The following is an 11,888-nucleotide window of genomic DNA, read 5'->3' on the forward strand; positions in this document are numbered from 1 at the left end:
TAAAACGGACACGATTGAATGTAAAACAGTTTATATAAATTCATATTACATTATTATATGTGTTGCGACCCATTTGTGCCAATTTCTAGGTCCAAAATATTAGCGATTTAGCTCCTTTAAACTGTTATACTAGTATTCGTTGTGTTAGTTACGGCATGACTCTAGCCACACCACCTCCGCTGTCGGGACTGACAGAACTGTGACGGGACTGAATTCCAAGCCACTCGATTGCAATTTTTGCAATTCGTGACGTCTTGGGCAGACAATCGAGCATCCCCGCAGTGGTGTGTAGGGCGGATAACTCCAATTAATAAGGCCCGTGCTCAATAATAACAACAACGAAGATGGCGACATTGATATGAATGTAGAGTGTAAATATGGAGAAGACAGACATGGCAACCACCTGTAGACCAGGTTGGTAATAATAATCTTTGTCGATTTAATTTAATTAGTCTGGTAATATGCTTGGGTAATGAAAACAGAAAAATTATAAATCTAAAGTACCAGGCTGAAATCTTCTGCCAAAATAATAACAATGTGGTGGCGTGGTTGCGTTCGACTGGTCGCACTTGAGCTGAAAAAATTTCTCGGTCTCCGACCTACTCATTGAGCCAACGTGACTCCTATCCTATACACAGTTAAAAAATAAGAGAGAGAGAGAGAGAGAGAGAGAGAGAGAGAGAGTCATTTCGGGACTACCATATGGTTTAATTTTATTTCAATAATTGCGCGTAGGGATCTTAAGAAGTGGAGAGAAACGGGCGGAACAGGCGGACAGTTGGGTTGGAAAGTCCAGTGTATACGTTGGCGTGAACGTAAAAGAATCCTTGAGGTTTGGAAGTCAGTGAATAACAGTCGTAAACGCCGCTGCCAAAGCACAATTTTCCTCATTTGCACCTAACAGTCTAAAGTAGTGTCGAGCCACGGTGCCTAAGTGGGTAAGACGTTGGTTCACTAGCCTGTAGGTCGCGTGTCCGATCCTTGCATTGGCTGAGAAAGTTCATCGGGATTTTCCGACGTGGTTTCCCCTTGTCAGTGGTGCAGGGAGGAGGGCCTGACAAGGACGGCTGTCTAGCCGTTCAGATGTGACGAAAACCCAGGTCCCGTGTATACATCGGCGTGCATGTATAAGACCCTTTGGCAGTTGGAATTCGATATAAGGGCAGGCCATAGTGCCGCTGTCAGGGCAAAATTTCGCTCATAGCGCACTGCATTGCATATGACTGTCTTCATTAACCCAGTAGGAGCAGAACAGTAGGACATTTTCTAAAGTAGTGTGCTATGAGGGGGAAATATTTCCGCCAACTGGTCGTTGAGTTACGACTGTCAGCAGTTTGTTTACGTACATGCCAGCGAGTAAATACGACCCAGGGTTTTCTTCTCATCCGTCCAGCACCAACATGGTTGAAAAGTCCCGATGGACTGATCCCGGGGCCTCTTGCTAATTGTGTCACCACCATACACATCGAATCACTCCGGCTACTTTAATTCAAATATCAGTATTTTTGAAGTACACATCCGCAATATATACAAGTATATTGTTTTATTTACATTTCAGCGCGATTAAAATTACAGAGACTAATAATTGTAGTAACTATGGGATGTATAGTTGGCTATGGCGTCTTCAGACTAACTTCACATGGATTCGCCTTCCTCTCTCCTCCAACATTACCAATGACATTACGCCAATACTACCATCGATTCAGGTAAATTTGATTAGATAAAAAAAAATTACAGTTCGAAACATCTAGCCTATCCGCTTTTCTCAACTTTTTGATAGATTATTTTTGTGCTAGAAAGATAAACCACCGTAATTAAAGGTGCATTCTCTGGTATCTGGTACACGTGTTATCCTTATAGATCTGCCATAAAATTGGATTAGATAAAATGAAATAAAACAAATATACAGCTGGAAACATCTAGCCTCTTCGCTTGTCTCAAATTTTCATATAGATTATTTTTCTGCTAGAAAGAGAACCACCCTAACCAAGAGTACATTCTCTTGTACGTATACGCGTCATGCTTATAGATCTGCCATAAAATTGAGTTGACTCACCCGCACCATGGTATGAATGAATGTACAATATTTGTTTAACCAATGTATTTGTGTTTTTATATGTCAACATTATATATTTTGAGTATTTTCTCAAAAGTAATGCTTTTTGTCAGATATGATTGTTAATGAATGAACATTACGATCCTCATAGTTTTAAAGAAGATAAACCTCAACATTTTCTATAATATTTGAAATTAAAAACACGAATTAGAATTCAATATTGTCCATTTCAATCAATATCGAGGTTGTTATTTTGTGAATATATGGGGTCTAAATATCTAATAATTAAGACACAATTACTCCGTACACGAGTTTTGTATTCTATAGTTTCAGGTGCCACTTGTAATGAACAAAGAAAAACACATTCCACAAGACAATCGGAAATAATTGATAATGGCTGATTCACAAACGACAAAATAATAATTAAAAAACCGTATAGATTGTCGTTCAATTTGGACAGTTGACGTATGTCACCGAATGTAAATGATTAGAAATTACAATAAAGCTTGAATACAAATCACTTTCTATACATTCATATGACATTAATATTTGCTTTTAGACCCATTTTCTTCTATATTAGGGTTCCAAAGAATAGAGCTGTACGCCATTTGAGCGTTTTTCACAAACACATTATCCTAGTTATTGGGCCCGGACTTGGTGGTAAACGGGAGCGGAGTTGTTTTGTCTGATTTTAATCAAATTTTGAATAATAGTTACTACTGGATTACATAATTCCAATAGTCTCACCAGCATTATTGACGATTCCAATAGTCTGACATGCGTTATTCACCCTCACTTTTATATATTGATTGTTGATTGTTCATATTCTGTGGGTTTTTTTTTCAAAAATGAGTTTGGAGAGATTGTCCGAGGTTTGTGTTTTTGGGTGAAGGATTTTACACTATTCTACTAAATTCTTGACCATTTTTTTGTTATAGAAGCTTACAGTATCTCCTAACCTTAAGTACACAAAATACGAAAACTATATCTTTTCACGTAACATGTTAACTATGTTTGCGGAATGTTTTTTACTAAAGGGAAAATCAATTGAAATGTGGTAACATCTGTGAGAGCTTGAAGGTTAATTGAAATGTGGTAACATCTGTGAGAGCTTGAAGGTTACATTATTGACACCTTCCATCTGAATACATAACTAATCTCAACCTGTTACACTGTTAGAAAAAATCTGGTAAATTTACATGAAAATTACTGGCAGCAAAAGTTGCCAGTAAATTTACTGTAAATAAACATTCAGCTGTAATAAACATTTCTGTAATTTGACTTTGTGAGTAAATTTACCTTAAAACAGTAAATGTTTTTTAACTTTGGACTGTAAATTCACCGCAACACAGTAAATGAACGGTTACAGTAAGTTTGTTTTTAAACTTCCAAATGTAAATTTACCTAAAGCAGTAAATGAAAAATTACAGACAAATGTTAAAAAAAACCACAATGATTTTAACTTCCGTTCCAGGATTTTAGATGTAAGCTTGTGGTACTGTCTACTGCAGGCATTGTAACTCTGCTCTAGAGACAGTCAAGCTAACACTGGCCAATCGGTTTAATTAACCGTCTTCAATTGACCTTGGTTACGAGATAATACAATCTATGACAAGAAAGTCAAAACATTTTTTTTATACGTTAATGAACATACTTACAATCTGATCAACGTACGATGAATAATAATACACGTTTTAGATCGTATAAATAAAGAAAATTAAATATATATAACATGCAATATACCAAATTTCACAAAATGTGATTGTCCATATTATGTCTAATAAATTAGAATGAATACTATAAGAAAATAATTATTAGGAATGGTTCGTTGCTATGGAATAATAAAATAAAATAAGAGACAGTAAATTTACATAAGAGACAGTAAATTTACCAATAAGTAAATTTACCAATAAGTAAATTTACAAAATAATGTGAATAAACGTAAATCTGTAAAATTACCTACTGGCTTTGCTATTTTCATTTCAATATTGAAATATTACGCATGTATTTTTACCAGGGTTTAATGTGCCTTTGGTTTCATCAAAGTTTATTGTAAAAAAGAATGAAACTTGGTAAATATACATCATTTTGGTAAACATTCCGAACATTTTTGGTAAAAATTTAATTGCTGTAAATTTACTTATATTTCTAACCTGAAAGTTTACAAAATAATGTGAGTAAACGTAAAATCTCTAAAATTGCTTGCTAAGAGACAATAAATTTACCGAATACGATAACTACCAATAAGTTAAACTACATACATTATGCAAGAGCTAAATCTGCCTATTGCAGGTCTTTCTTTAGGCCTGATATGTTCTATAAACTATGAATTAGACATTTATTAACATGAAAAGACCATAATCAACTCATGGATGCCATCTTATGTGTTGGATTTTCACTGGATTTGAGTCCGATCTGGGGCTCAACGCTCATTAATGATTAAATTCAAAAATAGATAATCAAGACTATGGTTTTTTTATCGTACTGACTTAATAAGTAATAATGATCGAGGCTAGGCCTAACATTCAGTCTCTAATATCTCGGTTCCGAGTGGATCAATTTGACAGAAATTTTGAGCATATTGCCTTTACATTATCTAGTTTTTAACTATTATAGTGAGAACTGCTGTAATTTTATTTATATTTCTAACCTAAAAGTAAATTTACAAAATAATGTGAATAAACGTAAGATCTGTAAAATTACATGCATGCTTGTTTATTTTGAGTTCAGTTTGGAAATATTACATATGTAAGAATGTATTTTTACTGATTTTGAATGTGTCTTTGATTTCATCACCGTCTATTGTAAAAAAAGACACGAAACTCTGTAAACATACACGAAACTCCGTTAAAATACGCCAGACTTGGTAAAACTACTACATTGTGGTGAACATACCGATAATTAAGGTACAAAAACTACTTGTACTACTGTAATTTTACAAAAATTTCTAACAGTGTACAATACGGGCGTAGTGTGTATTTATTGATTTGAATAAATTATCCCTGATTTATATTTAATAGTTTAAAGAGGACATAAACCAACCTGTTTTTTCACATTATAATTTGTCGTAAGAAACTGATTTTATCCGTGTTTGTACGATGAAATGAAATGAAATGAAATGAGGTTTAACGTCCTACTGTGTTTGTACGATTAGCAACACGTTAAAGATACTCTGTCACTTGAAAATGGAAATAAAGACTTAAAAGTGTCCGGACAAATTTTTCTCCGTATCACACGGCAGAAAAGTAAAACGTTAACCCCCCATTCATTCTTTCAATCATTCACTCGAACTGTGAGAGTCGCGATGCAAGATATATGGACTGCCAAGGAACAGCGTCTAGTAGTGCGTGGACACGTTGGTGTGCATGTAAATTTGACAAGTTGACTTGATAGTTGGTGTGCATGTAATTGGACACTGGATAGTTGGTGTGCATGGACACTGGATAGTTGGAATACTAAATAACAGTGGGCCGGCAAAATTTTCCTCCTAGCACACTTCATGGCGTATGCCCGTCTCCCAAAAAAAGGACGTAAAACTCATTTAATTTCACTCGAGCAGTTGACAGTGAAAATGAAGTTAGCTCCCTTTAATAGTTTGTTCTACTGTTAAAGGACAATATTGGTGTCAGTCATTATTACATATGTGATAGAACTGGTTAAATACATTCCAAATATAATTTTAACACAGAGATCATTGCTACGGGAGACTTGTAATAAGCACGCGAAGAAACGGGAAATGACGCAAAACATGACCAACACGAGTTGTCCTTCTATATAACAGACTGAAGTAACGAGCGGTAACAGACAAACGATCTTATTTCATTTCACTGATAATTCCGTTGAAGTTTCTTCACGTGCTTGTTAAACATCTCCCGTGGCAATGATCTCTGTTAAAATTATATTTGGGATGTATTTAACGAGCTCTATCACATATTTTATAATGACTGACACCAATATTGTCCTTTAAAGATACATTATGGGAGATTAGATAACGAGTTGGTAGTTCTCACTATATTAGTTAAAAACTACATAATGTAAAGGCAACTTGCTGAAAATTTCAGTCAAATTGATCCACTATGAACCGAGAACCAGGCGGATGAAAGTTCCGCTTAGCCTCGATCATCATTACTGAAGACGATAAGACAAAACTAATAGTCTTGATTATCCATTTAATCACGAAGCAAATTTTTGCAACAAATCGGACTGTAATCCAACAAATATCACAGGCAAGCCTTGACATCGAGAGCTGATTATGGCCTGGATAAGTTAATTAATGTCTAATTAATAGTTTTTATAACATTTCAGGCCTAAAGAAAGACCTACAATAGGCCGATTTTACATAATGTATGTTTAAGGGGAATCTGTTGAATGTTGGCATTACACTATATACATTTTAAATGAATAGATAAGGACATACAGAAATGAAAAAGAATTGATTTTGATCTCAAACAGAATATTCATTACGCGAGATCTTTCATGTTTATTTTGATATGTATTTGTTTTGGTGCCCCCCCCCCCCATTAAATCCGAGAAATTTCTAATTAACAAATAGTACCACAACAAATAGTTTGATGTTTTTACATAAAAGTTATTATAACAAATTTCTACGGGTAATTGCAAAGGGTTCAGCTAATAATGACGATGATACGCGCGCCAAATTACGGTTCATGGTGAACTGGCAAGTGGCAATTCCCTTATTTCGCCTTATTGTAGCGCGCTTTTGATCAAATATAGACTTCTCAAAGACCGGAAATATTTCATATTAAGGTCGCGGAAAATACCAAATGTTAAAGAATACAGTTGTTTAGTAGTATGCAGTATATGCATACAATTGTGCAATTTGTTTCTACTTAAAGCCACCGATCGTCTTACGCATTTTTCGTACAATGTCTAATTTTTCAAGACTTTTAATTAAAATTGATTATTAAATATAAAATTAAGAAATAAAAATCAAAATTTTAATAATCTCCCGGCCTGAATTCAATCGGGTTAAAAAGAGGCCCACCCAAAAAGGATTTTAGCGAAGGTTATAAGTGGCGCTTGTTTGTTTTGACTATATTCTGTTTAGATAGTCTGCAGAGGATGGCGAATGTTGATGTTTTTGCAATTGATTACATCTTTGTAACTTACGAACGCAATTGAATCAGGTCTTAACTGGGGCTCCCTTTAGAGATTCAACCTTCACAAATTGCCTCATAGCACACTGTATGACGTATATCCGTCTTCATAGGAACAAGAGGAGTAGAACGTTAAACCCCATTTCATTCCAACTATCAGAACTGACGTATGGAGACTTTAATATTAATGAATTACGTTTTTTTAATTACAGTGTTGAAGAAGATAAATTTCTGGTTACCTATTTACCTAGAGATTGGACAGGTGGAATAAATCATATAATTGATATACCAAATTGGATAACAGTTATTGTTAGTGAATTTCCAACAGCACCACCCCAATGTCGGTACGTTAATATTATTTCCAACAAAAGATCGGGTGGTTGGGCGGCGTTAAACCGTACGGTTTGTCAGTGGGTTAAAGGGTATAGTTTCGATTCCTCGTTTGTACGTAACAAGACGTAGGGTCGCCTGTCCAACCTCGTAGGCTTTCTCCGGGTCCTCCGGTTTCTTTCCACTGCTATAGACCCACTCCCACCCCCATCCCACCTCACCCCCACTGCTTAAGACCCCTATTCACAAGCGAATTATTAAAGCAAAATTGAACCATATGTTAGTCCCGAAACGATCTAATTTGTGTCGAGTGGACATTAAACCCCAATTCTCGCTCTTATCAGTGTCAACACTATAATATTATGAATATTTCAACACTATAATAATATTATGAATATTTCAACACTGTAATAATATGAATATTTCAACACTATAATAATATTATGAATATTTCAACACTGTAATAATATGAATATTTCAACACTGTAATAATATTATTATGAGTATTTCAACACTGTAATAATATATGATTATGATTATTTCAACACTGTAATAATATGAATATTTCAACACTGTAACAATAATATTAATAATGTTATAGATAATATGTGAACATTATTACAGTGTTAAAATAATCATATTCATATTGTTACAGTGTTGAAATATTGAAATAATCATATTCATGTGAATATGATTATTTCAATATTTCAATATGAATATGATTATTTCAATATTTCAACACTGTAACAATATGAATATGATTATTTCAACACTGTAATAATGTTCACAACATATTATCTATAATATTATTAATATTTCAACACTATAGTAATATTACTAATATTTTAGCACTATAATAATATAAACAGTAATATTTCAACACTATTATTTCCTGCACCATAGGAGAATAAAGTGTAGTAGAGATTGGTCTTTTTTTATTTGACACAATATACTCCTATTTTCTTTCCAGAACACCAAAATGCTTCTACTTAGGACAGTTTGAAATGGACCTTCTCAATTTTACTGTGATGCGACATCTACAGGGGCGACAAAAGATACTGTTGGGTCAGATGGCAGCAATGATCCTGGGAGCTGAACAGATTCTATCGATTGATATCGACCGAATTCCTATTGATGGATTCAAACAACTGAACTTTATGGATAAAACAAATGGCTTCGTGCACAACGGAAGTTCTATTTTTAATCCGTATGCCCTAAGACGGCATTCGTTTTCAACAGATCATGTTTTTTCTTACAAAGACCCGACAAATCCATTGCTATACGCAGCGCTTCGGAGTAACCAGAAAGTTCCTAATAGTGTCCTCCCTGATACATATCCTCAAACGTTTTATCTTTCCCAGGGGAGCTTCATCAACCTTGACCAGATGGAGGTCGTTTACAGCCATGATGCATTCTGGGCAATGATACATCCGGTAATGCGTAATATACTTGGATACGGAGAACTGAACTCATTTTGGGCCCAAAAACTAGTTTTTGCGCTTGGTAAGGACATTTCTGTTATTGGCCCAATAACGATTAGCCATCAAAATAGCAATGGTTCATTTAGAATTGATGATGCTTCCGACGATTTTAAATCAGATGTTTTGAGTAGTCTAAATAAATTCTGGTGCTCTAAAGTTCTCTTTACCAGCTGTGCCGAAAAAATGATGAAACATTTAATCAAGTACAGACTGTTTCCGCCAGAATCATTGAGAATTTTGAAGGACTATTTTGTAGATTTACAAGCAATACATTATCATTTCCCAGTCATTCTGCCATATCCGATATCCGTTAGACACGATTTTAAGATTTTTCTGTCCCAAAAGTTTCGAGTAAACCCACAGAGGAAATCAATCATCAAGTATTCCAACTTGCGTAAAATTTGTCCTGGAAGGGACTTTTGGTGGCATCACCCAGTTATTAAGGACATTTTATTGATTATTACTTTCAGTAGTGTAAAAGATTATGAGAACATTCCTTTACTCGATGTCATGTATCGACGTTGGTTCAGTCATATTGTGTATTGTGGACCAGGAGTTCCTGGTTTTACGGACTTTCTGAAAAGGCATCATTTTCCATCCGCATTTTTAAATGTTTACTTTTTGGATGGAATGGAAGCGTCAGGATTATTTATTCAAAAATGCATGATGGCTGCAATGGTGATGAACTTCCGGGTCAAAGGCTATATGCAAATAAGCTCAGACACCTTGCTGAACCCCTGGTCGGTGATGCCTTTTCCAAGAGAGAAGATATCGTTGGTCGGGAATATGGGCATTATTAAAGTGGCTGTGGATAAAATGAAATACTGGGGCTGGTGGGAAAAACCTTGTGGTAAGGCAGCTTGGATGACATTCTTTTCCTTGCTAGATAACGCACGGAACAAAGACCCTTTATCGAAAACTTTTCTAGAAACGTTTGCGGATAACACTAAACCGAATACAGCCTACTACTGTGGTTGGAGTCTTTTTTATGTCCCAAGTTCAGTTCGCGAGCAGTTCATCCATGCTGCTAACAAGACATTGGCCAGTGGTCTAATGAATGAGTTGGCTTTAGCAGCTATAGTTCTTGGCATCCAGAAGCAATCTAGCTTCCACAAAATAAAAGACCATAGTTTATGGGGCGATGATAGCCTTCGATATGATCAACTCTACAAAGTAACGGATGTCTATATGTATCCGTTCCAGCTACAGAAGATACTAAAAACTCCTAAGGGACAAACCTTTTTCTGTAACGTTTATCTACAGAATTCCGAAGACCAACTCAATCCCCTGAAGAGGAAAAGAGGAAAATAAATACATGTATTTATAAATATATCTTTATTGTTGGGCGAGCGGCAGGGTACTGGACTGTGGGGCTGACATGGAATGTGGGCATAGTCGTTAGTATCTTGGAATTAAAAATCAAGGTCAACACCCATCCCAAACCACCTTCGCACTGCACACATAACCATCGAAATAAGAAGTACCGTATGTTAGTCTCAAAATTTATTGTATTATGAAGACGTTAAACCCCATTCCGTGTATTGTAGTGGATGTTGCGTTTTGTGTGGTGTCATTGTTCCGAGATACAATCATTCGGAAATGTTCAAACCGGCGCCACATTTGTCAGAGGTGAAGCATACTGAACTGACAAAAAAAAGTATGTCTAGTCGTCCAGATGAGACAATGAACGAAACTCCAAAATTTAGGTGGATTTCGTCAACTTAACTTACCATCGATATACAAAAATAATCTGGGCAAAACAAATGTGATTTTCATCTAGTCTTTGCTATCTGTTTAAGGCTATAATAATTTCTGCAGGTCAGCGATTTCCTAAAACGATTTGGGTGCCCAATAGCCCAGTAAGTAGGATGCTAGCTCACTAGCCAGGGGGTCCAGTGTTCGATTCGGGTGTTTTTGTGATTTTTATATGCCCACAGTAGTCACCCTGTCAGTCAATAACTGGTTTGTGAACGAGTTCGAGAGTGTTTGACGGATCTTTTTAAAATTTATTCTGGCCATGAGAGGACGAACTCTATGGATACTCATCGTTCCAAGGTTATGGCTCTTTTGCAAATTACAGTGTGGACGCGTCACAGGCTATTGTTTTTAACTGATATTTTTAAAACTTGGGAAAACATTGGAGCCTATCGAATCCCATCGTTCCTCGACTTCCCGAAACATTTGTGAACGCGATAGAGGCTATAGTTTTTGAGGATCTATTATCAAGGTGTGTGTGTGGGGGGGGGGGGACTAAAAATAGCTTTGGCCCTTGTTTCGTGGGTGACGGCGGGGTGACGGCGTAGGGATATTTGGTGAACTGTGTCCAAATGCGATCGCCGCGTTTGAGTTTGCAGTCGCGTTCGCGCTTAGTATAAACAGCCCTTTATTATTGCGTAAATAAAAATCTCCCAGGTCAATATTATAAATTATAACTGAAACCAACGTCACTGTTTGTTTTCACCGGTGTTGAATTTCAACTTTGACCTTCGGTTTGAAAGAGGTTGTTCAAGTTGTAATTGGTACCAATTGGTTGTCAAGTATTACCTTTGTAAAAATGTAAACCTATCGTGGATTGTATTTGTCATAATAGTTCTCCTTGCGTGCCGTCTCCTACATCGAGATTATCATTCACTCTGAAAACACTTCACTTCCAAACAATTGATCTCTGGACGATGAAAGGCGCCGTGGACGTGACCTGTGGTAGATTAAGCTGATAAGTATTATGTTAAGTAAAGATAGGTGTATGATGTATTTATTATCGAATCAGCTGTCCATATTTATTTTGTCTTCTTACATTCTGATTCTTTTTGGTAAAATACAACAGGGCGGAGGAATATGTTTGATAATTGATTTTGGGAGTCACAAAAATAAAGCCAGATATTTAATTTGATTCTATTACAATTT

General features: G+C 35.8%; 1 protein-coding gene across 1 annotated transcript; it reads left to right on the plus strand.

Annotated features, from left to right (window-relative positions):
* Window positions 1-302: 302 nt before the first annotated feature.
* On the plus strand, window positions 303-11,230 carry LOC126830892 (uncharacterized). The gene is made up of 4 exons (XM_050561375.2): window positions 303-414; window positions 1,559-1,706; window positions 7,386-7,517; window positions 8,474-11,230. The coding sequence occupies exons 1-4, from the start codon at window positions 378-380 to the stop codon at window positions 10,293-10,295; spliced, it is 2,139 nt and encodes a 712-aa protein (XP_050417332.1). The 5' UTR covers window positions 303-377; the 3' UTR covers window positions 10,296-11,230.
* The last annotated feature ends 658 nt before the right edge of the window (window positions 11,231-11,888 follow it).

Source organism: Patella vulgata, chromosome 8 (genome assembly GCF_932274485.2).
Source record: "Patella vulgata chromosome 8, xgPatVulg1.2, whole genome shotgun sequence".
In the NCBI taxonomy this organism is placed as follows: Eukaryota; Metazoa; Mollusca; class Gastropoda; family Patellidae; genus Patella; species Patella vulgata.

What these genes read in the sequence shown, in the direction of transcription:
- LOC126830892 (XM_050561375.2), top strand. Translation starts at nt 378, where the DNA reads ATGGAGAAGACAGACATGGCAACCACCTGTAGACCAG. An exon ending in CAATACTACCATCGATTCAG is followed by an intron (nt 1,707 to 7,385) that starts GTAAATTTGATT and finishes TTTTAATTACAG; the next exon opens with TGTTGAAGAAGATAAATTTC. An exon ending in ACAGCACCACCCCAATGTCG is followed by an intron (nt 7,518 to 8,473) that starts GTACGTTAATAT and finishes TTTTCTTTCCAG; the next exon opens with AACACCAAAATGCTTCTACT.